Source organism: Oncorhynchus mykiss, chromosome 12 (assembly GCF_057628025.1).
Source record: "Oncorhynchus mykiss isolate SJ-2025 chromosome 12, ASM5762802v1, whole genome shotgun sequence".
NCBI lineage: Eukaryota > Metazoa > Chordata > Actinopteri > Salmoniformes > Salmonidae > Oncorhynchus > Oncorhynchus mykiss.
In genome coordinates this window covers 94,020,100-94,048,026 of record NC_143033.1, presented here as the reverse complement: position 1 = coordinate 94,048,026, position 27,927 = coordinate 94,020,100, and the positions used below count along the sequence as shown (strand labels likewise).

Here is a 27,927-nt window from a genome sequence, read left to right as displayed (position 1 = left end):
TTTTCGTAATAACGTAATCTATTAACCTTTAATAACAAAACAAAAATGACATACATTTTCATATTCCATATATTGTCATGACCACCATTGTGCCTGACGGAAACCATTGTTCCAAAGTCCCTTTATTTCATGTTTAACGTTGAGACTGGTTCTCCATATTGAGGGGACACAAGAATGTTGTGTGGTCTAAGATTTACTAGGGGCGTGAGGGGTCATAAAACCCCCACATCTTCAGACCCCTAGATCTCTCCTCCTCTGTTGGGGTTGAGAGATAATCTGTAGGGTGGTGGTCTCCTGTAACCTGACCTGATCAGGACAGTCATGACAAGTGGTATGAAAGGATGGTATGAGAGGATGCATTTGTTAAATACAGTACATCTCTGATCTTGTCAATATCAGATTTTGTCAAATTTACTGTGAAGTAAAATCCTTATAGTCATCATCATAATAGTACTTCAAATCAAATGCTATTTGTCACATGCTTCGTTAACAGGTGTAGACTAACAGTGAAATGCTTACTTACGGTCCATTACAATATATCATGCTTCATGTGTTTCTACTTTACAAACCTACATTCTCATTATGTAGTTCTCAAAGTCTGTAGAAGACAAACCAGTTTAAAATCTATAGGTTTACCAAACGGTTAAGTGATTATCAAGTGAGAACAGTCAGACTAAGTAATAGTAAACTGTGTTTTAATAAATTAGAAGACAATCATATCAAGAAATTTGAGCATTGCGAAGAGTAATTACCTTATGAACATGTATTATAGATTAAACTGATTAAGTTTGGCAAAAAAGTTACTACGATTTTGTGTGTTGTACTTAGTCAATTGAAAATGTGCTTAGAGTCTTAAAACAGCTTTTTAAAAATTATCTATTTAGATTTTTGTACTAAGCATTCTGAAAATGCACATACTGTACATAAACCAAAACTGTAAGTAAACAAGGTGAACCCTGATTTATTGAGAAAAAAGTAATCTTGATTTGCTATATAATAATCTGTAAAAGAGATAACTATAACCATAGAGAAAGCCTAACATTTTTAAAGAAGCATATGAAAAGTTATACTTTAAGATAAGATAAGATAAGATAGTAAGATAGTAAATGCTCCTTTAATTGTCTAGATGAAAGTGATCAAGTATGCAGGATAAGCCTGAATGTCGTTGAATACAATAAACATGGATGGCGCTGTTGGGTCGTCTGTCACGCTGTCATAGAGTTGAGTAGTTGATTTGCTTTTAGCTGGAGGCGCAATCATATCTTGTTGTCCTTCTGTGAAATCTCCGGTCAGAACATGGCACAGGTACATGTGCTTCTGCCCTTGGGAATCTGGGACTGAGTATGTGTCATCGGCAGAGTAGCTGGCTTCAACTGCAAAGTAGGTGCCGTTTCCATACACTGCCGCTGCAAAAAGTGATGACATTATTATCATAGACTTCTGCTGAGTGGTAGGAGGGGTCAGAGAACTTAGCTAGCTGGCTAACTAGTGTTTGTTATTTTAGCCTAACTTTCGTTGGTGAGTCTTACAGATGTAGTTGCTACGTTAGTGGCAAAACCAAAATGAGTACACTTTCCTAATACTCATACCTGTTGATCATTTGATCTGATTTTGTAATACCCATATAAAAACGGAGGTTTTTGGCACTACTTTATAACTCTGGTGTTTGTCATTTTGTACATCTTACCATTTTTCCCAGCGTAGCTCCGATTGAACCCGTTTGCGTTAATTGTATCTATGATTAGGGGGCAAGTTCCATGGAACAGCCTCTTCTCATTGTTCTGGTGACAGTTCTTGGAATCCATTTCTTGTTTCTTGATCTGTAGATTCCTCCACAGGCTTGGGTTCTGGATCCTCTCAATCTGAAGGAAGGGGGAAAACCACACATTCATATGCAAAAAGACTGTCAATACAGCTAGATGTCCTACTCTAATATGACCGGTTTTCAAAACCCAGATTAAGCCTAGATCTGGATTAAAAAGCACAACTCATTCCATTAAGAACATGGCCAATTGATTACATTATAACAACTGTAACCATTCCATTTGGCAGGCCCAGCAAGAATGTGTATGTAACCAGGGGTGGAATTGAAAGGGAGTGTGTGATTCTTGGTGATATAACAATGGAGAGATCTGAGTGTTGTGTCTTTTTTAATTGCACCTCTTCATTTAACTTGTATTGAAATACATTTAGCAGCAGAGATAGATACCTTTAGAACGCTGTTTTGGCAAGTGGCCTGAAACAGGCCTAGGACCTCATCATGCTCAGAGGTTCCTGGCTGGATGGGGAAGGACTGGCATAAATAGTTGTCTGGCATGGTATCCCAATACTGAGGAAGACTGTCATGAGCTGGAGAATACGGTTGAATAACGAAGGTCAGACAAACACACAGGCTTTACATTGTTGTAAATTCTTGTTAGTACTATAATGGGAATACAACAGTGGGAATGCTATCCTCATGTGTATGAATGGCTTACTCCCAACCAAGAGGACCATAGATAATGAGCAAGCAATATCAAAATAAAAGTTATTGGAATTCACATGCATCAATATCAATCTTGGCCAATCATAAACTCCCAAGAGAACGCTTTAGAGAATGTGAATGTGGTGCATTGATTTCTTGAAAATTGTTGTTCAAGTTTACATGGAAGGCCAAAAGGATAGGTACCTGCTTTGTCAATGCGTCTGATATCGAGGCTGTTGCCATGGTTATCTGTCGCAGGCCCATTTGGCAGGGTGACCTTGTACATCCGACCTTGGATAGTGACCTCCACATGCTGCTTCTTGGTCTCATTTGCCTGCTCCAGACGGAAGTTATGGATGAGGTCAAAGCTTTGGTACTGCCCTCCCTGCTGCTGGTACTGCCATTCCACCACGGTGCTGGCTAGCTCAGCACTCCTACTGAGTTCCTCTTCACTACGGATCCTTTGGAGCATCTTCTGGATTTCATTAGTAACTTTGAGCACGTCTTTGGTGATGCCCTCTATAGTCAGCTTGTCTTGAGATGACTCCTGTTCCACTCTCACTCCCATGGTGTTGATCATGTTACTAATGCGCTGGCGGTCAGAAGTGGTTAAGTTGATGATGGCATCGTCAGTGATGATGGAGCTGTCTTGCTCCTTCAAGATCAGGTCCTTGACCCACTGCTTGGCTTCATCTACTTTAGCCTGAGAATCCCCACAGATGTGGAAGCAAGCCGGATCCACTTCTTTATCCATGAAGACAAATCTCTCAGGCTTTTGTGGCTTATTACCTTTACTCCTAATGAAAATTGCTGTAAGAATATGAACAGATTGTAATAAGTCCCAGTTAATGCAGCTGTTTATCTAAAACTCTTTCTGTAAAAAAATTCTGTAAACAAAAAAAATGAACAAATTGACATTGAAAGTGTTTCAGTTATCATGTAATAACGAAGACACCTAGCGAATTTAAACATGTTATATACTATATATACTCAAGTTAATAAAGGCATCCCATACATTTTATTCTGGTGCCAATGTTTTCAAAGGCTTTAAACAGACTGCCTTCATCTTGAAGGTCAGTGACCGCCTCCTGTGCATCAGTGTCCTCCTCTTCCTGAACATCTGTGTTTTCCTTCTTCAGCATACTGTTGTAAAATTCAGTCAGCATGGCAGTCTGAAAGATGACAATCCGGACCAGCCTCAAGGTGTTCACTGACTTCTTGGCCACCACTTCCACTAGCGCATCGAACATGGCGTCTGCCACCTGGCTCACCTGTACATTGCCTTGGCCTTAAAAAAGTATATTTGAATTGGAATTCAAATGGAAATTGTGACTGTTTGAATTAGAATTGGGATTCAATATAACACGACTTTATAAATGTCCATACATGCTTAGAACAAAAATAATAATATTAGGCTTTAAGTCAAGTGTTATTCTGTCTAACAAATGCAATATCAATGTTATTTGATATTTCTCCTATACTCTGTATACGGTCAGTCGTGTTCTCTGGTTGTGTGACTCACCTGTGCCGAGAGCAGGAAATGAGATGGATGTGAAGTCTTTCCTTGCGCACATTTTAAGTGCATCCTTGACACACTCCTGGATGTTCTGAGGGTCACTGATGCCAACCAGGTGAAGGATCTTCTTACTCTGCAGGTTGCCTGGCTCAGTCAAAATCATATCTTTTATAGGTTGGGCTGCTGGAAATAAAGTTGATGGGTTATTTATTTACACATACTTCATACTGCACGCAGAGACAAAGACTTCACCTTGCTCTCGGTAAGTAGAAAAACAGCCTAACTGCGAGAATCTTGCACTATCCCTTAATTGCATATTTAGATATACTTATGTGTATGTAATTTAAGAAAAATAAGGGTATGTTTTGAATTTCATAAGGGGACAAGCATTTCCCAGACCAGCATATAAGCGGCAGTGCAAATTAATTTCTAAAATTGGAAGTATACCATAACCCAATGGGTGTAGACAAAGGAGAGCTCTCCTGTAGGTGCCAAAATATTCAACGGCCCTTTTCTCAAAAGTGAGTTTACAAGTTTATCAACATTCAAAGCAGAATTACTTTCCCATTGTTCCTAAAAAATGCAGTGTATGATATAACATTTTGTAGTTTTGAGTCTCCACTTTTTTACCAATGTAAAAAAAAGAATTTCAAATTTTGCTACACAAGACCGATTTGAGCCGGTCAGTCACAATTTTGCAACAGGGTCACATTCATATGCAGAGATTCAGGGATAGAAGTTCTTAAACTAAATAAAGTGACAGCATTATAACTGGTTTTACTGAGTTGTTGACATTCTGCCTCAACAGTTGGACCAGCCGCATCCAGAATGGCTTTCGACACCCCTGGAGAAGAATAAGAGAAGAATGTTTTTAAAAGTACACACCTCTGCATGTATCGGTCTTGACTGCATACATGACGTATCTTTCCTAGCTAAGGGATGCTACACTACATTTTGCTACAATGACCAAATACACTGTGTATGCAGTGCCAATTATTTGGAAAATCACATCATTATTAAGATAGGGTTATTCAAGCTTGTCTTTTGGAGTCACATATCTTGGTGTCTTCTCCTCTTGACCATCCAGGTTGTTATTGGAAAATCACATTATTATTAAGATAGGTTATTCAAGCTTGTCTTTTGGAGTCACATATCTTGGTGTCTTCTCCTCTTGACCATCCAGGTTGTTATTGGAAAAAAACATTTTGGTCCCACTTTTTTTTGAATGTTTTTTTTGAATGATCCCCTATAGATAGTTTTACCATCACCAAACAATCAACTGCAACTCTGCAGATATGCAACAACTTAGGGTTAAGGTTAGTTGATAGTCAGTTAAACAGTTTGTTGAGAGTCAGTTGAACAGTTTGCTGATTTGAACTTAAACCATCTCTAGGCTAATGTCCCAAAAAAGTGTGAGAGACTTCATTCTCAATTACTAACACGGCTCATTAAGATAAACTACATTGTTGCACATTACAGCCTACTGGGCACAGAAGTTAAGTCAACGTCTATTCCATGTTGGTTGTAATTTAATGGACGTAGAAACAACGTTGATTCAACCAGTGTGAGCCCAGTGGGAGGTGACACAAATAATGACTTGCTGAATCCCACGCATACTAAATCCCCCAATAAAACCTACTGATAAAACCAATAAAACTGCTGTTGTTGTTGAACGTTTAACCTAAAACATGGAACCTCAGGTGAGACAGAGGTAAGGTTGGATGTACCTGTCTTAAGGTTGAAGGTCTTATTGGTGGAGTTGACGATGACATCAGTAGTCTCTTTGGTTATGTCTCCTGTGACGACCTGTATAACCACCCCTCCCATCTTTGTCTCATGCATCCCTGAGCTTGATGTGACCTTAGAGAAAAGACCTACCAGTAGGAAATAAGTGGTGTACAAGCTGATAAATAATAGCAGATAAATCATCTTAGACAGAAAAGAACAAGCTCCTCCTGATAAAAATCAAGGAGGAGAAAGTTGGCATTGTGTCAGACAGTGAAATACCTTGGTGTTTATATCGAAAGTCAACTGAATTATTGGAATTTAAACATTAAGAAGCTTTCAGCTCTGTAGACACTTCTACAACTCTGAGAAAAGATGCGTGCACACAAACCAAACTCATTGACTGGGATAACCCATTTCAAATGACCAGCTGCATGGTCATCTCCTAAACTGAGGGTAAGCTAAGATTGCTCCGTACCATCACGCTCAAATTGGTAAATTACAAGGTTTGAATGCTAAGAGCTGCAAATCCTCCCTTGTTATGAGGATTATATGAGCTGCACCTTTACCTTGTTGAGTGGATGCTGAGCCCTTTGAAATTGCAGACTGGGTCATGAACCTTTTGTTAAATTCGTCAGTGAAAGCCTGACAGGGAAACAGAGAACGTTTAAAAATACTAATTCAATGCAATACCGTTTGACCAATTCAACTGCATTCACATATGACTTATTTGATTACCACCTGGTTATCAAACGCACTCTAAACGTGATTTGTGTATATTTCAAGTCACTCAGTTTGGCCTTATACCTTGAAAGTCGAAACATCACTTGGGTGGAGGATGAACACCACCTCCTTCAAATGCTTGGGGTTCATCTTACTGCTGAATTTGAGGACTTTATCCAGCATCAGAGAGGCCACCAGGTCTCTGGGGAAGCCCAGGTTTCCTGTGCCGATGGCGGGGAAGGCCACTGACATTAGTTGCTGCTGCTCCGCCAGAACCAAGCACTTCTTTACGATCTCACTCAATGTCTGCAAGATGTCAGGTAAACATGTTTTTCATAAAGGAATTGCTGCAAAGTTGTTTAAATCTTTGTAATTTCATTGAGCATGTTTGTATAGTATTGTGTGTTTACATTGTATTGGCATGGTATGTGAAATACAAATATTCATTTTAGTTCTCAGTTGAGGAACAACACATGGTTTTCCAGTAAATGTTTCAGTAAAGGTAGACAGAGTTAGACAGCATTCTACCTTCTGTGTTGCTCCTTGTCCATTACTCCATCTAGGAGCAATTGTATGAAAGACCAGCTTGCTTTTGAGGTTGCAGCCTTTGGTGATGATGACTTCCCCAACCTTGCCAGCAGTGGCATGTTGGTTTATCAGTTCCTGAAGTTCGGGGCCAGCAGCATTAAGGAGTGCAGTGGAGACTGCTCCACTATCCAGTATCAGGTCATTACCGACTGTATTCACAACAACCTCAGTCTGTAACAGATACAGTGCATTTGGAAAGTATTCAGACACCTTGACTTTTTCAACAATTCATTACGTTACAGCCTTATTCTAAAATGTAACAAATTAACATTTTCCCTCATCAATCTACAAACAATACCTCATAATGACAAAGAGAAAAACAGCTTTTTAGAAATGTTTGCACATTTATTAAAAATAAAAAACAGAAATACCTTATTTACATAAGTATTCAGACCCTTCGCTTTGAGATTTTACATTGAGCACAGGTGCATTTTGTTTCCATTGATCAGCGTTGAGATGCTTCTACAATTTGATTGGAGTGCAGCTGTGGTAAATTCAATTGAATAGGAAAGGCACTCACTTGCCTATATAAGGTCCCAAAGTTGACAGTGCATGTCAGAGCAAATACCAAGCCATGAGTTCGAAGGAATTGTCCGTAGAGCTCCGAGACAGGATTGTGTCGAGGTACAGATCTGGGGAAGGGTACCGACAAATGTCTGCAACATTGAAGGTCCCCAAGAACACAGTGGCCTCCATCATTCTTAAATTAATGAAGTTGGGAACCACCAAGACTCTTCTTAGAGCTGGCCGCCCCCGGCAAACTGAGCAATCTGGGGAGATTGGGGAGATGGTCTCTCTGGACAGAGCTCCAGAGTTCCTTTGTGGGGATGGGAGAATCTTCCAGAAGGACAACCATCTCTGCAGCACTCCACCAATCAGGCCTTTATAGTCGACTGGCCAGACGGAAGCCACTCCTCAGTAAAAGGCACATGACAGCCCGCTTGGAGTTTTCCAAAAGGCACCTAAAGGACTCTGACCATGAGAAACAAGACTATCTGGTCTCATGAAACCATAATTGAACTATTTGGCCTGAATGCCAAGTGTCACATCTTGAAGAAACCTGGCACCATCCCTACGGTGAAGCATGGTGGTGGCAGCATCATGCTGTGGGGATGTTTCTCAGCGGCAGGGACTGGGAGACTAGTCAGGATCGAGGGAAAGATGAACGGAGCAAAGTACAGAGAGATCCTTGATGAAAACCTGATCCAGAGCGCTCAAGAACTCTGGGGCTGGGGCCAAGGTTCACCTTCCAACAGGAACGACCCTAAGCACACAGCCAAGACTTCGCAGGAGTGGCTTTGGGACACGTCTCTGAATGTCCTTGAGTGGCCCAGCCAGAGCCTGTACCGATCTGACATCTCTGAGACCTTAAAATAGCTGTGCAGCATCACTCCCCATCCAACCTGACAGAGCTTGAGAGGATCTGCAGAGAAGAAATGGGAGAAACTCCCCAAATACAGGCGTGCCAAGCTTGTAGCGTCATACCCAAAAATCGCTGCCAAATGTGCTTCAACAAAGTACTGAGTAAAGGGTCTGAATACTTATGTAAATGTGATATATTTATATATTTATTTAGACATTTGAAAAAAATTCTAAAAACCTGTTTTGTTTTGTCATTATGGGATATTGTGTATAGATTGATGAGGGAAACAAATATTTAATCAATTTTAGAATAAGCTTGTAACAACAAAATGTGGAAAAAGTCAAGGGTTCTGAATACATGTATGATACCTAAGGTAAACTATACCAGACTATTCAAAATAATTATCTGATTTGATTTTAGTAAGACTGACATTTATAAGAGAGCAAAGACATAATGATAACATTTTACCAAAGCATCTTGGATGTTTCCTTTCATCAGTGTGATGGTCAGCCCCTCTTTGGTCTGCGCTCTCTCTGACCCATTTGTGCTCTGCTCCCATCTATAATGCTGGGTCTCTGTGGATATGGCCAGATGCTGTTGCAGATTATTTCCCCCATGGTTCCCAAACTCTTTTGGCACCATTTCCTCCATAGCCTGGACTGTCTTGTCATTGCTCACCAGATGCATCTCATCCACCAGCTGGACTACACAAGCTGTCTTCATTTTAACGGCTTCAACATACATGGCCTCCTCGTCCTGGAAGAACTTCTTTGCTCCAGGTTCGGGGACTTGTAAAGTATCAAAGTATGTTGATGATACCAGGTCTTTAAATAAGGTCAGGCAGTCAGAGACATGAACCCTGATGCCACTAAAGCAAATGGCCTCATCCTTGAAAGAAACCTTTACTCCACCTTTGACTATATCGGACCAAGCACTCTCTTTTTCTTGGATGAATTTGACAATGGCGTTTGACTTAATCTGAAGAATTTCATCAACTGGAGCATTTTGAAATAAGAAGCCACCAAGTTCCTTTTGCACTGAATTGACAATGTCCATATTGCCAGCCACTACCACTTTTATATTTGGATGGACACCAGACGTCTTCACCATGAAAGTCCTAGACAAAATGTTGTATGTTTTTTCCAAACGGGAGGTAAGGTCCTTCCACCCTGACATCTCCAGGACATTGGAGTCTTCAACATCTATGTACTTGGAAACCAAACATTTTTCAAGTTGGCGTTTTGCTTCACTCAAGGCCAGGTCTGAGACAGCCAGGAGCTCCAAGCCATTTCTATCTATTTCTAGTGCTGCATTAACACTCTGTGACGTGAAAAGAGAGTTGCTAAGCTTTTCTTGGTCTTCCTCCTGCAGAAACTCAAGGACATAGTTGCTCACTTCCACCTTCTTCCGTTTCAGTGCCGACACCCCATCTATAATCTTCCTATTAGCACCCCACACCTCTTGCATTAAGCCTGTTAAGATCACATTCTGGCTCTCACGGTTGTATGCCATCTTCAGTTCTGGGTATTCACCTGCAATCTTGCCTTGCAGACCATCTTGAGAAATGACATGGTAGATAGATGGAGCTAGGTGGAGCTCCTCTGTCTTGCTAGTCTTCTCCCTCTCAATTATTTTGGCAATCTTGTCCATGATTTCCTTTAGTGACTGACTGAGCCTATCCACTTCATCTACCAAGCCCACCACTATGAGTGCACCTTTGGCCTTATCAGGGACTACAACCACTGCCTCACCAGACATTGCCTTGCAGATCTCCTGTTCAGACTCCTCCCATGCACAGTCCTGTACATTCAGCTCCAAGGATTTGAATTTAGACAAGGCTTGAGTGAAGGTAGTCTTGACAGTGTCCTTCCACTGGTAGACATGCTTGGCTTTGACATCTTTCTGTTTGAGTAGAGATGGTAGGGGCCTTAACAGGACAGTATGGTGTTGCAGGTCTACTTTGCAGAAGTTTTCGGCCATAATCTTGTTGATGGTTGCAGTAGCTTCTTGCTTGTCACAAAGGTATCTCCAAATGGCCTGGTCGATGTTCTCAGTGAAGGCAGCTGGGAGTTTCAATGTGGGTTGATCTTTGTCATACAGGGCCGTTCCCAGAGATTCATAAAATGGGAAAGCTTTGATAGGCTGCTTCTCATCGTGGTGCTTTTTTGTGACTCTGTGAACAGCTAATTACACAGAAACATCTATCAATATATCATCCCGCATTATGGAAAACTCTGTCACAACATAGAGAATAAGAATGACCATTTACCGTGTGGATCTTGGAAAGTGATGACAGCGGATTGGTCCTCTTCACACATTTCAATGTCGACAACTTCACCTTCTTTTTCATAGTAGAGATGGAGATGGTCTGAACTGTAATTTGGAGGTATGTTTTCAACTTTCACTTTTGCTGTGATTTCCAGGAGTTTTACTGATAATTCTTTCTGCTTGAATATCTTGTGGCTGATACAGTTTGAGATAAAGTACTCAGTATCTGCCAAATAAGAAAAGGGTAGATTATACGCTTAAGATATTGCTTAGGTTTCAATGACTGAACAAAGATGTGACAATAACAGTGACACTACACCACCCCCAGCCCCCAGTTTTATGGTTTACCTTTTACATTTTGGAAAATCACTACAGCCATACTGATGTCAGGCAGGATTTCCAGACTGAATCTCTGTGATGCAGTAGGAGAAGCTGAGGTTTGGGAATTCATGATGTTCTCTACCAACATCTCCAGAAATGCCTGGTTCATACTCTCCTGAATGTTTCCCAATACTGCTGAGGTGGATTGCAGCTCTGTCTTATCTGTTGCTGCACTGTCCTCAGGACAGGCTGTTTCTCCATCCCCACTGTCCTCAGGACAGGCCGTTTCTCCATCCCCACTGTCCTCAGGACAGGCCGTTTCTCCATCCCCACTCTCAGGTAAGTCTTTTGGAACAACAGCAGCTGAGGATGAAATGTAAGCAATGCAATGTGGACAAACAAAAGTGGGCACAGTTAAATAGCAACATTAAGCCCTGGAAACCTGACAGACAGTAGGAAAAGGAAACATGGAAATAGGATGTGGCATTGCTGTACTTGAATATCAACAACAATATTAATGACAGATGGTTGTAGCTACCGTAGCTGTATCTGATATTGCCCAAACAAGATGACTTTGGGTTTTCTCCCAAATGAGATGAAGTTAGCCATAATAAATTTGTTGTTTTTGCAGATTAAGCACGGCACCTATAAAAAGTTAAGATTGTGTGATTACAATCTCAATAAAGGTTGTAAGTATTATATAACAATGTGCATATAGTGAATTTTTTTTTTTTTAACTAGGCAAGTCAGTTAAGAACAAATTCTTATTTTCAATGATGGCCTAGGAACAGTGGGTTAACTTCCTTGTTCAGAAGCAGAACAACAGATTTTTCCCTTGTGAGCTCGGGGATTTGAACTTGCAACCTTGATTAAATGGGACCACAATTAAGTGGGACCACAATTATATGTATTTCCCAACGCTCTAACCACTAGGCTATGCTGCCACCCACCATGTAGGCCCAAATTACACTTTACCTGCCTATGTAACTGCCATGTGTATAGGTAACATAGGCCTAGGTATTATGGGACACTAATTAGTAAAGTGGGACCACAATTACAGTGGGGCAAAAAAGTATTTAGTCAGCCACCAATTGTGCAAGTTCACCCACTTAAAAATATGAGAGAGGCCTGTAATTTTCATCATAGGTACACTTCAACTATGACAGACAAAATGAGAAAAAAAATCCAGAAAATCACATTGTAAGATTTTTAATGAATGTATTTGCAAATTATGGTGGAAAATAAGTATTTGGTCAATAACAAAAGTTTATCTCAATACTTTGTTATATACCCTTTGTTGGCAATGACAGAGGTCAAACGTTTTCTGTAAGTCTTCACAAGGTTTTCACACACTGTTGCTGGTATTTTGGCCCATTCCTCCATGCAGATCTCCTCTAGAGCAGTGATGTTTTGGGGCTGTTGCTGGGCAACACGGACTTTCAACTCCCTCCAAAGATTTCCTATGGGGTTGAGATCTGGAGACTGGCTAGGCCAGTCCAGGACCTTGAAATTCTTCTTACGAAGCCACTCCTTCATTGCCCGGGCGGTGTGTTTGGTGAAAGATCCAGCCACGTTTCATCTTCAATGCCCTTGCTGATGGAAGGAGGTTTTCACTCAAAATCTCACGATACATGACCCCATTCATTCTTTCCTTTACACGGATCAGTCGTCCTGGTCCCTTTGCAGAAGAACAGCCCCAAAGCATGATGTTTCCACCCCCATGCTTCACAGTAGGTATGGTGTTCTTTGGATGCAACTCAGCATTCTTTGTCCTCCAAACACGAGGAGTTGAGTTTTTACCAAAAATTTATATTTTGGTTTCATCTGACCATATGACATTCTCCCAATCTTCTTCTGGATCATCCAAATGCTCTCTAGCAAACTTCAGACGGGCCTGGACATGTACTGGCTTAAGCAGGGGGATACGTCTGGTACTGCAGGATTTGAGTCCCTGGCGGCGTAGTGTGTTACTGATGGTAGGCTTTGTTACTTTGGTCCCAGCTCTCTGCAGGTCATTCACTAGGTCCCCCCGTGTGGTTCTGGGATTTTTTCTCACCGTTCTTGTGATCATTTTGACCCCACGGGGTAAGATCTTGCGTGGAGCCCCAGATCGAGGGAGATTATCAGTGGTCTTGTATGTCTTCCATTTCCTAATAATTGCTCCCACAGTTGATTTCTTCAAACCAAGCTGCTTACCTATTGCAGGTTCAGTCTTCCCAGCCTGGTGCAGGTCTACAATTTTGTTTCTGGTGTCCTTTGACAGCTCTTTGGTCTTGGCCATAGTGGAGTTTGGAGTGTGACTGTTTGAGGTTGTGGACACGTGTATTTTATACTGATAACAAGTTCAAACAGGTGCCATTAATACAGGTAACGAGTAGAGGACAGAGGAGCCTCTTAAAGAAGAAGTTACAGGTCTGTGAGAGACAGAAATCTTGCTTGTTTGTAGGTGACCAAATACTTATTTTCCACCATAATTTGCAAATAAATAAATTAAAAATCCTACAATGTGATTTTCTGGATTTTCGTTCCTTATTTTGTCTGTCATAGTTGAAGTGTACCTATGATGAAAATTACAGGCCTCTCTCATATTTTTAAGTGGGAGAACTTGCACAATTGGTGGCTGACTAAATACTTTTTTTGCCCCACTGTATATGTGTTTGGACCTGACGAAGGGGTACTGGCAGGTGCCACTGGCAGCGACCTCCTGGGAGAAGACTACCTTCTCCACTACCGGGTTCTGCCTTTCGGGCTCCACAGGGCACGAGCGACCTTTCAGCGACTCATGGACCGTGTCCTGTGGCAGCACATGGAGTACGCAGCTGCTTATCTGGCTGACATCATTGTGCACAGTGACAGTTGGTAGTCACCTCTTTGTAAGTTACAGGCCGTGGTTGATGCGCTAAGGGATGCAGGCCTGACCGCGAACCCCCACAAGTGCAAGCCTGGCTACGCCGAGGTGGAGTACCTGGGATATCAGATCGGTAGGGGAAATGTGAAACCCCAAGGAAAAAAAATAAAATTGCTGCTATTAGGGGATGGCCGGTCCCCCGAACCAAGAGGCAGGTGAGGTCATTCCTGGGGTCAGCAGGGTACTACAGTAGATTTGTATCTACCTTTGCCGCAATTGCTTCTCCCTTCACAGACTGAAAAAAGGCACGACTACTCCAGACAGTGCGATGGATGAAGGACACAGAGGCGACATCCAGACCCTGAAGGATGCGCTATGTTCGCACCCGGTACTCGTCACACTGGACTTCTCAAAAAACCTTCTGGTCCAGATAGACACATCTGACACACGTGTAGGGACCGTTTTGTCCCAGGAGCAGGAAGGTGAGGAGCACCCCATCATGCATGTCAACAGGAAGCTCCTCTCGAGGGAGAATAAATACTCTATTGTCAAGAAGGAGTGCCTCGCCGTGAAGTGGGCACTGGACACCCTCAAGTATTACCTCCTTGGGAGAAAATTCACCCTAATCACTGACCATGCCCCCCTTGTGTGGATGGCAAGAGGTAAGGACACATATGACCGTGTCACCCGCTGGTTCCTGTCCTTACAGCGACCAGGAGGTCTACCCCGGGGGATGGTAATAGAGGGGAGGTAGAAATGGTAATAGAGGGGAGGTACGTGAGGTGACGTTGGCTCCCTCTGCTGGGAATACGGGAGCTGGGCAGCCCGACATGGACAGCTCTAAGTGGAGGTAATTAGAGGAAAGTGCCAACCAGCCGTGGAGGCCAAATAAAAGGAGCATGGTGACACACCGTGGGAGAGAATGTGGAGAGACCGACACCATTTTCTGTTTTAGTAAAGTTGTTTTTGCGGAAGAAAGCCTCCCATTTCTGTGGCAATCTCTGCACGCTCAACCCAACACCTCACATTTTACCACAATATATTAACTCAGAAAAAAAAGAAAAGTCTCTTTTTCAGGACCCTGTGTTTCAAAGATAAATCGTAAATATCCAAATAACTTCACAGGTCTTCATTGTAAAGGGTTTAAACACTGTTTCCCATGCTTGTTCAATGAACCATAAACAATTCATGAACATGCACCTGTGGAACAGTCGTTAAGACACTAACAGATGGTAGGCAATTAAGATCACAGTTATGAAAACTTAGGACACTAAAGAGGCCTTTCTACTGACTCTGAAACACACCAAAAGAAAGATGCCCAACACGTTGTTTCATTGTTTTGCAATGACACAGAGCACATGGAGTGGAATGTTGGTTTAAAACAGGTTCTAGATGTCTGGTCCATTAATTGAATCATGACTGAAATGGGAGATGAGTCAGAGGGGACTCTAACATTAACATACTTGTTATAAAACCTCCTAAAAATATATATTGCTGCCATCTGTCAAAATAATTTCCATAGTTGAAAAACATCTATATCATCATTCATGGAAATTAAAATGTATAGTTAAGCTGATGATATCCTTACATATTTAAAGTTGAGAGGACTTGAAATAAAAAGTTGAGTCAACTTTTAAAAAGATCTATGGAACCAGCTGCAAAATAATTTTCTAGTTCTCTCAACTTTGGCAAATGTGTTGAGACAACTCAGGAATGTGTTATTGTAGACTTTTCCTTCCACAAAGTTCAGTAAGGCTGTTTGCCTTGATTTTTTAAAGTTGACTGAACTTCCAAATGCTTTCAGTGTGCATGAATATTACACTAGGCATCCGTATATATGTCCAAAGTTGAATGAGATCTATTGAATAACCCTTGGATCAATCTGTTTTGACTGATATAAAATCTAAGTGGACAGACCTTACATTCCAGCCAACAGGCATATCAGTAAGGCAACAGGCATATCAGAAAGGCAACCACTCCCATAATATCCCATGTTAATTATTTGTAAAAGGTGATGACATTCTCTTGCAATAACACATATTTCTAATTAAGCAATACGGCTCAAGGTGTGGTATATATTTTTATTTTATTTTACTAGGTAAGTCAGTTAAGAACAAATTCTTATTTTCAAGCTCGGGGATTTGAACTTGCAACCTTTCGGTTACTAGTCCAATGCTCTAACCACTAGGCTACCCTGCCGCCCCCAATATATGGCCAATATACCACGACTAAGGATTGTTCTTAAGCTTGACACAAGGGATTGCTTGGATACAGTCATTAGCCGTGAAATAGCCACAAACCTCTGAGGTGCCTTATTGCTATTATAAACTGGTTACCAACATAATTATTTTTCATTTTTTGTCATACCCGTGGTATATGGTTTGATATACCACGGCTTTCAACAGTCAGCATTCAGGGCTCAAACCACCCAGTTTATAATACAATCATTTATAATAACCCTAACCCTCTTCCATATTGACCTAAAGTTAAATGTTTTGTACTTACGTTGTTTGCTTGAGTTGACAGCAGATGGTATTTCCTAAACATAAAAATCATGTGTTAAGTTTGATGGGGCTTGTCCACAGAATATATAGTACCAGTCAAAAGTTTGGACAGACAAGGGTTTTTCTTTATTTTTACTATTTTCTACATTGCAGAATAATAGTGAAGACATCAAAACTATGAAATAACACATATGGAATCATGTAGTAACTCAAAGTGTTAAATCAAAATATATTTTATATGAGATTCTTCGAAGTAGCCATCCTTTGCATTGATGACAGTTTTGCACACTCTTGGCATTCTTTCAACAAACTTCATGAGGAAGTCACCTGGAATGCATTTCAATTTGTGAGAATATTTTCCTTCTTAATGCGTTTGAGCAAATAAGTTGTGTTGTGCCAAGGTACGGGTGGTACAGTTGAAGTCGGAAGTTTACATACACTTAGGTTGGAGTCATTAAAAATCGTTATTCAACAAATCCACAAATTTCTTGTTATCAAACTATAGTTTTGGCAAGTCGGTTAGGACATCTACTTTGTGCATGACAAGTAATTTTTCCAACAATTGTTTACAGAGATTATTTCACTGTATCACAATTCCAGTGGGCCAGAAGTTTACATACACTAAGTTGACTGTGCCTTTAAACAGCTTGGAAAATTCCAGAAAATTATGTCATGGCTTTAGAAGCTTCTGATAGGCTAATTGACATAATTTGAGTCAATTGGAGGTGTACCTGTGGATGTATTTCAAGGCCTACCTTCAAACTCAGTGCCTCTTTGCTTTACATCATGGGAAAATCAAAAGAAATCAGCCAAGATTTTATTAAAACCTTCCCCAACCAGAAACCGTGGATTGATGGCAGCATTCGCACAAAAATGAAAGCGCAAACCACTGCTTTTAATCACGGCAAGGCGACCGGAAACATGACTGAATACAAACAGTGTAGCTATTCCCTCTGCAAGGCAATCAACAAGTTAAGTGTCAGTATAGATGTAACGGATGTGAAACGGCTAGCTTAGTTAGCGGTGGTGCGCGCTAAATAGCGTTTCAATCGGTGACATCACTTGCTCGGAGACCTTGAAGTAGTGGTTCCCCTTGCTCTGCAAGGGCCGTGGCTTTTGTGGAGCGATGGGTAATGATGCTTCGTGGGTGACTGTTGTGTGCAGAGGGTCCCTGGTTCGCGCCCGGGTATGGGCGAGGGGACTGTCTAAAGTTCTACTGTTACATAGAGACAAAGTACAGTCGCAATTCAACGACTCAGACACGAGACATATGTGGCAGGGTCTACAGTCAATCACGGATTACAAAAAGAAAACAAGCCCCGTCGCGGACACCGATGTCTTGCTCCCAGACAAACTAAACAACTTCATTGCTCGCTTCGAGGACAATACAGTGCCACCGACATAGCCCGCTACCAAAACTTGCGGGCTCTCCTTCCCTGCAGCCAACGTGAGTAAAACATTTAAACGTATTAAACCTCGCAGGGCTGCCGGCCCAGACAGCATCCCTAGCCGCATCCTCAAAGCTTGCGCAGGCCAGCTGGCTGGTGTGTTTACGGACATATTCAATCAATCCCTGTCCCAGTCTGCTGTTCCCACATGCTTCAAGAGTGCCACCAAAGTTCCTGTTCCCAAAAGGCTAAGGTAAGTCGTTTAGCTAAGGTAACTGAGCTAAACGACTATTGCCCCGTAGCACTCACTTCCATCATCATGGAGTGCTTTGAGACAAACTGAAATGGTCCACCCACATAGACAGCGTGGTGAAGAAGGCGCAACATCTCAAGACATCAGTTAGGAATTTAAAGCATACTTCCAAAGTTGTGGCAAAATGGCTTAAGGACAAAAAAGTCAAGGTAGTGGAGTGGCCATCACAAAGACCTGACCTCAATCCTATAGAAAAATGTGTGGGCAGATCTGAAAAAGCGTGTGCGAGCAAGGAGGCCTACAAACCTGACTCAGTTACACCACCTCTGTCAGGAGGAATGGGCCAAAATTCACCCAACTGGTTGTGGGAATCTTGTGGAAGGCTACCCGAAATGTTTGAAATTTAAATGTTTGAAGTTGAAATTGTTTAAGGCAATGCTACCAAATACTAAGGTGTATATAGAAGATAGCCCTATTTGGTAAAATACCTAGTCCATATTGGCAAGAACAGCTCAAATATGCAAAGAGAAATGACAGCACATCATTACTTTAAGACATGAAGGTCAGTCAATCTGGAAAATTTCAAGAACTTAAGATTTCTTCAAGTGCAGTTACAAAAACCATCAGGCACCATGATAAAACTGGCTCTCATGAGGTCCGCCACAGGAAAGGAGGACCCATAGTTACCTCTGCTGCAGAGAATAAGTTCATTAGAGTTAACTGCACCTCAGATTTCAGCCCAAATGAATGTAACAGACACATGTCAACATCAACTGTTCAGAGAAGACTGCATACGGCATTAATCAGGACTTCATGGTCGAATTGCTGAAAACAAAAACACTAGTAAAAGGACGCCTATATAAAGAAGAGACTTGCTTGGGCCAAAAAACACAAGCAATGGACACCAGACTGGTGGAAATCTGTCCTTTGGTCCAAATTTGAGATTTTTGTATCCAACTGCTGTGTCTTTGTGAGACACGGAGTAGTTGAACAGATAATCTCCTTATGTGTGGTTCCCACCGTGAAGCAAGGAGGAGGAGGTGTGATGGTGTTTTGCTGGTGACACTGTCAGTGATTTTTCTTTAAATTCAAGGCACACAGCATTCTGCAGCGATACGCCATCCCATCTGGTTGTTTTTCAACAGACTGTGTAAGGGCTATTTGACCAAGGAAAGTGATGGAGTCCTGCATCAGATGACCTAGCCTCCACAATCACGTGAAGTCAACCCAATTGAGATGGTTTGGGATGAGTTGGACTGCAGAGTGAATGAAAAGCAGCCAACAAGTGCTCAGCATATGTGGGAACTCCTTCAAGACAGTTGGTTGAGAAAATGTGTCACACCCTGATCTGTTTCGCCGGTCTTTGTGCTTGTGTCCAGCCCCCTCAAGGTGTCACCCATCTGTCCCATTATCCCTTGTGTATTTATACCTGTGTTCTCTGTCTGTTGCCAGTTTGTCTCGTCAGGTTCTTACCAGCATGCTTTCCCGTTTCTCAAGTTCTTCCCTTCTGACCATTCTGTTTGATCTGACCCCGAGCCTGCCTGCCGTTCTGTACCTGCCTGACTCCGACCTGATCACGAACCTCTGCCTGTCCTCAACCTGCCCTTTGCCTGCCCCGTGATTATAATAAAGTATCTGAGAACTGTACTATCCACCTCCTGTGTCTGCATATGGGTCATATCCTGAGTTGTGATAGAATACCAAGAGTGTGCAAAGCTGTCATCAAGTCCAAGGAGTGGCTAATTTGAAGAACCTCAAATATATATATTTGGATTTGTTTAACACTTTTTTGGTTACTGCATGATTCCATATGTGCTATTTCATAGTTTTGATGTCTTCACTATTATTCTACCCAGTTAGAAAATATTAAAACTAAAAACCCTGAATGAGTATGTGTCCAAACTTTTGACTGGTACTGTACATGTAATCCAGCAAATCTTTAGTAAAACACATTTACTGTCAATATCACACTACTGTATATACGATTCAGAACAAAAGACAGCAGCAGTGAATGTGGCCTTGAAGCTGTTAGAGGGTCGGAAATGCATGCTTGAATAGTGGCCGCATTCCAGTGTGACGACTTTGCAGACGCCTATCAGATCACACAACTCCTGGATAGGTGTTGAACATTTATTTTCTTTCTTTTTTATTTCACCTTTATTTAACCAGGTAGGCTGGTTGAGAACAAGCTCTCATTTACAACTGCGACCTGGCCAAGATAAAGCACAGAGTTACACATGGAGTAAACAAGAAACAAGCCAATAATACAAACAAGTCAATGACACAGTAGGAAAACAATAACGTTTATATACAATGTGTGCAATAGGCATTAGGAGGTAGGAAATAAATAGGCCATAGGAGCGAATAATTATAATTTAGCAGATTAACACTGGAGTGATAAATGAGCAGATGATGATGTGCAAAGTAGCAGATAATTAAATAAAATAAAAACAGTATGGGGATGAGGTAGGTAGATTGGGTGGGCTATTTACAGATGGGCTATGTATAGCTGCAGCGATCGGTTAGCTGCTCAGATAGTTGATGTTTAAAGTTGGTGAGGGAAATAAGTCTCCATCTGCAGCTATTTTTGCAATTCGTTCCAGTCACTGGCAGCAGAGAACTGGAAGGAAAGGCGGCCAAATGAGGTGTTCGCTTTGGGGATGATCAGTGAGATATACCTGCTGGAACGTGTGCTACGGGTGGGTGTTGTTATCGTGACCAGTGAACTGAGATAAGGCGGAGCTTTACCTAGCATAGACTTGTAGATGACCTGGAGCCAGTGGGTCTGGTGATGAATATGTAGTGAGGGCCAGCCGACTAGAGCATACAGGTCGCAGTGGTGGGTGGTATAAGGTGATTTGGTAACAAAACAGATGGCACTGTGATAGATTGCATCCAGTTTGCTGAGTAGAGTATTGGAAGCTATTTTGTAGATGACATCGCCGAAGTCGAGGATCGGTAGGATAGTCAGTTTTACTAGGGTAAATTTGGCGGAGTGAGTGAAGGAGGCTTTGTTGCAAAATAGAAAGCCGATTCTAGATTTGATTTTGGATTGGAGATGTTTAATATGAGCCTGGAAGGAGAGTTTACAGTCTAACCAGACACCTAAGTATTTATAGTTGTCCACATATTTTTAGGTCGGAACCGTCCAGGGTGGTGACGCTAGTCGGGCGGGTGCGGGCAGTGAACGGTTGAAAAGCATGCATTTGGTTTCACTAGCGTTTAAGAGCAGTCGGAGGCCACGGGAGGAATGTTGTATGGCATTGAAGCTCGTTTGGAGGTTAGTTAGCACAGTGTCCAAGGAGGGGCCAGAGGTATACAGAATGGTATTGTCTGCGTAGAGGTGGATCAGGAAATCGCCTGCAGCAAGAGCGACATCATTGATATACACAGAAAAGAGTCAGCCCGGGAATTGAACCCTGTGGTACCCCCATAGAGACTGCCAGAGGTCCGGACAAAATGGAGTGGAGGTGTATTTGGAGGGCAAGTTGGTCAGGATAATGTCTATGAGGGTGCCCATGTTTACGGATTCAGGTTCTGCTGTTGACATGCATGAAACCAAGGCTTTTTCGATCACAGAAGTCTACAAATGAGGGTGCCTGGGGACACGCAGGGCCTGGGTTTACCTCCACATCACCTTTGGAACAGAGGTGGAGTAGGATGAGGGTACGGCTAAAGGCTATCAAAACTGGTCGCCTAGAGAGTTGGGGACAAAGAATAAAAGAAGCAGATTTCTGGGCGTGGTAGAATAGATTCAGGGTATAATGTGCAGACAGGGTTATGGGGGGGTGCGGGTACAGCGGAGGTAAGCCCAGGCACTGAGTGATGATAAGAGATGTTGTATCTCTGGACATGCTGTTTATAATGGGTGAGATCACCGAATGTGTGTGAGGTGGGACAAAGGAGGTATCAGAGGTATGATGAGTGAACTAGGGGCTCCATTGTAAACTGAAACAATGATAACTAACCTAAACAACAGTATACAAAGCATATTGACATTTGAGAGAGACATACAGCGAGGCATAAAGTAATCACAGGTGTTGATTGGGAGAGCTAGCTAAGACAACAACGGGTGAGACAACAACAGCTAATCAGCTAAAAACAACAGGTAAAATGGCGATGACTGGGCAGAGAGGGTCGGTTAACTACACAAAGAGCCTGAGTTTGCGGCTGGGGCCGACAGATAAACAAAAAATAAACAGAATAGAGTACCGTGATTAATGGACAGTCCAGCAGGCATCAGCTACGTAGATAAGTGATCACAGGGTCCAGGGGGCAGCAATAGATGGAACAGGGAAGCAGTGGAGTAGTCGCTAGCACGCGGGCGACAAGGCGTTTAAAGTTAGTAGCCCGGGGCTAGTAGAAGCGTCTGCTACGAGGTCGGACGGAGGCCGGTTGAAGGCACAGCGGATGGAGTATTCGTCGGCAGACCAGTCGTGGTGGTGCGGCGGGGCGCCGTGTTGACAAAGGATCCAAGCCAGATGGCGAAAGAGGTGTTGTAGTAATTTAGTTTGCGCCCTGCTCACGGCTAACTGGTGCTAGCTTCGGGGCAGGGGCATTAGCCACTTTAGCCACTCGGTAGCAGCGGTGATCCGGTGCCAAGGTCCAGAGCTTAAGGCAAGGATCCGGTGTAGTAGTGTGTTCTAGCCGTGTTTTGCGTATGCAACCAGGTGATGAATGCATGTACCCAGGAGACAACAACCTTGCCTCAGAGCCAGCTCCTTCTTGGCCTCTTGGTCAGCAAATCCAAGTGGATTATTGTTAGTTCAAAGTGGTGACCCCAAAACAAAGATATATAAAAACAAAACAACAAAGAGGCTAAACTAAAGAGGGTAAGTAACAAAAAAACAACACCAACACTGGCTGGACGAGAGGCCTCTGGCCAAAGGTGAACAACTGATTAGGCCCGTGAGGTGGGCCTCAGGGATAGCTTCGGTACTGGGTAACTCGGAGGTTGCTAGCTAGCTGTGAAGATCAGGAGTAATCGTCCAGGGATTACGGCAGTAATCCGGCGTTGTAGTGGAGAGACAGTCCGATACTGGTAGGCTGGCGAGTATTATGCTGGCAAAAAAAAAGGCTGGTATCTGTGCAGCAGGTAAAGCCCGCTAGTAGCGGTTAACAATGACTAAATAGCTTGCACACTAATTAGCTGGTTAGCTTCTGATGGCTAGGTGGTTCTTGCTATAAGGTCTAAAAATAAAAAATAATAGCGGTTCCGAATCACATTGGGTGAGGCAGGTTACCGGAAGGTATAATTGAACTAAAATGGAAGAGAGATTGAAAATAAAATTGAAATATATACAAAAAAGACGAAAAATACACAAGTACACGAGAGGATGAACAAAACACATCTGCACTGCTACGCCATCTTGGATGAACATATCCAGTAACCACATCATATGATATAGCAATCTGATGCCTGACTGTGCAGATGATGTCTGCAATACTGTCTGCCTGGAATGCAACCACTATCAGGGAGGGGCCAAGCTTACCTGTGCAATTGTGACCTCATCTGATGGTAGACGAAGATTCAGTTTAAGCACACCTTGATCCAACTTGATCTTGTGTTCTTGCTTTTCAAGAACCATCTGCCTCACTGTGTGTGGAAAAGAAAATTACTTTTGCCTTGTACTAAAGCTTCAAAGTTTGAAACTAGTAAATAAAAATCACAGACGTGGGACTGTTCAGTATAATATCAAATTGTTACTTCAGGGGAGAGGAATTTGTAGCAATTCCCCTCAGATTAAAGACATTCTGAGATTTGAAAAAGAGCAAAATGGTGTCCATGTCACTTGCTTTGTTATAAAGATGAGCAATGGGGCCAAATGTACCCCCTCTCAAATTCATAGACAGCATTCTATATGCAAAGACAGAGTCATCCAACAGATAGTATTACCCATGTTTATAATATTATGTAGAATGAGGGATATCTTGAAAGATTTTTTATCACTGTTTATACAAGGGAATTATAGTCTGTATTAAACAATTCAATAATATATGTCTTATTGATCACTATCTTTGTGTATATGGTATTAACCCATTAAGGATGCAACCTATAATTGCATTGAAATTATATTATTATTATTGTCATTATTATTAATATTAAGCCTAACTACATGGTCTGTAACCTGATTTGGTGTGTGCATAAATGAGAGGTAAGCGTATGCGACCAGGTGATGAATGCATGTACCCAGGAGACAACAACCTTGCCTCAGAGCCTCTTGGTCAGCAAATCCAAGTGGATTATTGTTAGTTCAAAGTGGTGACCCCAAAACAAAGACATATAAAAACAAAACAACAAAGAGGCTAAACTAAAGAGGGTAAGTAACAAAAAAACAACACCAACACTGGCTGGACGAGAGGCCTCTGGCCACAGAATGCCAATCATCTTGATGCTACCAGCTGTTATGCTTATTAGGCTTCTTGGCAGAGCACAGCCTGTGACCTGGTTGGTGCTGTCACCTGGGGATTGAGTGTTGACCTGAGTGTCACCTGAGTGTGTGGTAGTCTTCTTGTCTATGTCCTAAAACTAAACTTCCGCCCCATTTCATAACATCTATTATTATTATTAATAATGAATGTTACCAAGTACAAGGACATTCTTCACTGGAAAGTACCATGTAATGTGTTGGTCCCATGTTGCGCGAGCTGAAATAAAATATCCCAGAAATGTTCCATATGCCAAAATGCTTCTCTATCATATTTTGTACATCCTGTTAGTGAGCATTTCTCCTCTGCCAATATAATCCATCCACTTGAAAGATGTGGCTTATCAAAAAAGCTGCTTAAACAGCATGGTCATTACACAGGTGCACCTTGTGCTGGGGACAATAAAAAGCCACTAAAATGTGCAGCTTTGTCACACAACACAATGCCACAGATGTGAGCGTGCAATTGGCATGCTGATTGCAGGAATGTTCAGCAGAGCTATTGCCAGAGAATGTAATGTCAATTTCTTTATCATAAGCTGCCTCCAAGGTCGTTTTAGAAAATTTGGCAGTACCTCCAACCAGCCTCATAACCGCAGACTGCAGATATGGCGTTGTTTGAGTGAGCAGTTTGCTGATGTCAACGTTGTGAACAAAGTGCCCCACGGTGGCGGTTGGGTTATGGTATGGGCAGGCATAAGCTACGGACAACGAACACAATTGCATTTTATTGATGGTAATATGAATGCACAGAGACACCGTGACGAGACCCTGAGGCCCATTGTCCTGCCATTCGTCCGCCACCATCCCTTCATGTTTCAGCATGATAATGCACAGCCCCATGCAAGGTTCTGTACACAATTCCTGGAAGGAGAAAATGTCCCAGGTCTTCCATGGCCTGTATACTCACCAGACATGTCACCCATTAAGCATGTTTGGGATGCTCTGGATTGACATGTACGACAGGATTTTCCAGTTCCTGACAATATCCAACAACTACACAGCCATTGAAGAGGAGTGGGACAACATTCCACGTTCCACAATCAACTCTATGCGAAGGAGCTGCGTCGCACTGCATGAGGCAAATGATGGTCACACCAGATACTGACTGGTTTTCTGATCCACACCCCTACCTTTTTTTAAGGTATCTGTGACCAACAGATGCATATCTGTTTTCCCAATCATGTGAAATCCATAGATTAGGGTCTAATTTATTTATTTAAATGGAGTAATTTCTTTATATGAACCGAGACTCAGTAAAATCTTTGAAATTGATGCATGTTGCATTTATAGTTTTATTCAGTATATTTACATAATGTGATTTTAGTGCCAAAGATCATATTTTTTCATAACCCTGTTAGGAGTTGATGTTATTCTTCAATAACACAGACCCTAAAGCAAATCAGGGGGAGAAAAATAGGTTTGTTCAAAGAGATCAAATCATAGTTGTTATGCTGGGAAGCAGATGGTAGATGTTTATTATTCCCTGTCCTCAATGGTTTCTCCTTTGAACAAAGAGACAGGATGTAGTTTATAACCCAACCCTAGCCAGTGGTAGACCAATTAGAATTCCATCTCAGTCTCCAGACTTCAAACCTATTGAAAACCAGTGGTTTGAATTGAAGAGGGCAGTCCATAGGCACAGACGAAGGATATCAAGGATCTGGAAAGACTCCATATCGAGGAATGGTCTATGATCCCTCCTAATGTCTTCTCTAATCTCATTAAATATTTTAGAAAATTGGTCCTGAGCCAGCTCCTTCTTGATCGGCCAGTTCAAGCAGATCATTTTTTGTTCAGAGTTCGTGACCCAAAATAAACATATATTAAAAGGAAATAACAAAGAGGCATGCAAGTAAATAAATACAATTAAAATAGAGAGCAGCTCGCTTACTAATTAACAATATAACATTATACAATATCTTAACTTGTTTTTCAGGTTTATCATGGTTTTCTTAAAGATAGACAAGCTGAGCTCATGATGTATAGGTCTGCCAAGTATGCTCAAAGTGAAACTAGAAAGAACATGCAAATACAGTTTCACTTTCTATTTGAAATCATGTGCAAAATGTTAGTGTGTAATGAAAAACTTTTGTTTTACAAGAACAGTGTCATGCCCTACAGTTTTTATTTTCCATTATTATTTAGAATATCTATGATAAAAGATCATAACCTAATTTGTGGAAAAAATGACTGGCCTTTTTATAACTTACCCTCTGCAGTCCGGAACCACACAACTGCTCCTTGTCCTTTTGAGATTTCATATTCAACTAGACAATCACCGCCGTTGGATGACTTTTTACTTTGAAAATATTTAACCAACTTGTTTTTAAGTTTAGGAATATCTGGGTTTCCTTCGAGCTCAACCAGCACGGAAAATAAGTATGATTCAGCCATTGCTGCTGGACACGAACTGAACAAATTTACTGCAGGGTGGGTGTCTTGGTTCTAGTTTCACTTTCGCTTCTTGCTCTATTCATAATGAGAACAAAATGTTACAAAAGCGCAAGTCATTCAAACACCACATGGCCAAAGGTATGTGGACACGCGTTCAAATGAGTGGATTCAGCTTTTCCAGCCACACCTGTTGCTGACAGGTGAATAAAATCGAGCACACAGCCATGCAATCTTCATAGACAATCATTGGCAGTAGAATGGCCCGTATTGAGGAGCTCAGTGACATTCAACGTGGCACCGTCACAGGATGCCACTTTTACAACAAGTCAGTTTGTCAAATTTCTGGCCTGTTAGAGCAGCCCCTGTCAACTGTAAGTGCTTCTAGGAGCAACAATGGCTCAGCCAGCCGTGAAGTGGTAGGCCACACATGTTCACAGAATGGGAACACTGTCACGTTCTGACCTTAGTTCCTTTGTTATGTCTTTGTTTTAGTTTGGTCAGGGCGTGAGTTGGGGTGGGTAGTCTATGTTCTTTTTTCTATGTTGTGTTTATGTGTTTGGCCTGGTATGGTTCTCAGTCAGAGGCAGGTGTCGTTCGTTGTCTCTGATTGAGAATCATACTTAGGTAGCCTTTTCCCACCTGTGTTTGGTGGTTGATTATTTTCTGTTTTAGCGTTTTACGCACCTTACAGGACTGTTTCGGTTTTCGTTTATTTTCACGTTATTTTGTATTTCAGTGTTCAGTATAATAAATCATCATGAACACATACCACGCTGCGCATTGGTCCGACATTTCAAACTCCTCCTCAGAGGAGGACTAAGAATTCCGTTACAGAATAACCCACCAACCAAGGACCAAGCAGCGTTGTATCGGGCAGCAGCAATCTCTGGACTCATGGACATGGGAGGAGATTTTGGATGGAAAAGGACCCTGGGCACAGGCTGGGGAAAGCTGAGCTGCGGCGATATGAGGAGGCAGCACGGCAGCGCGACAGGCAGCCCCAATATTTTTTTGGGGGGAAGGCACACGGGGAGTCTGGCAGAGTCAGGTTGGAGACCTGAGCTCACTCCTCGTGCTTACTGAAAGTAGCGCAGTATTGGTCAGGCACCATGTTATGCGGTCAAGCGCACGGTGTCGGCCA

At 42.1% G+C, this 27,927-nt stretch overlaps 1 protein-coding gene across 2 annotated transcripts; it reads right to left on the bottom strand.

Moving 5' to 3' along the window:
* On the bottom strand, window positions 1-26,942 carry LOC110513298 (protein mono-ADP-ribosyltransferase PARP14). Of its 2 annotated transcripts, none has more exons than XM_090194236.1 (17): window positions 26,603-26,942; window positions 23,454-23,557; window positions 16,322-16,355; window positions 10,996-11,331; window positions 10,649-10,873; window positions 8,848-10,562; window positions 6,957-7,187; window positions 6,513-6,734; window positions 6,275-6,350; window positions 5,708-5,854; window positions 4,762-4,824; window positions 3,987-4,163; window positions 3,480-3,752; window positions 2,669-3,274; window positions 2,210-2,349; window positions 1,688-1,862; window positions 1-1,406 (listed from the first exon to the last, which is right to left on the bottom strand). In XM_090194236.1, exons 1-17 carry the CDS (start codon window positions 26,784-26,786, stop codon window positions 1,123-1,125), a joined length of 4,992 nt encoding a protein of 1,663 aa, XP_090050362.1. In that variant the 5' UTR covers window positions 26,787-26,942; the 3' UTR covers window positions 1-1,122. The 2 variants fall into 2 exon arrangements, with proteins under 2 accessions (XP_090050362.1, XP_090050363.1); XM_090194237.1 differs by having other exon boundaries at window positions 3,987-4,160.
* Window positions 26,943-27,927: the final 985 nt, after the last annotated feature.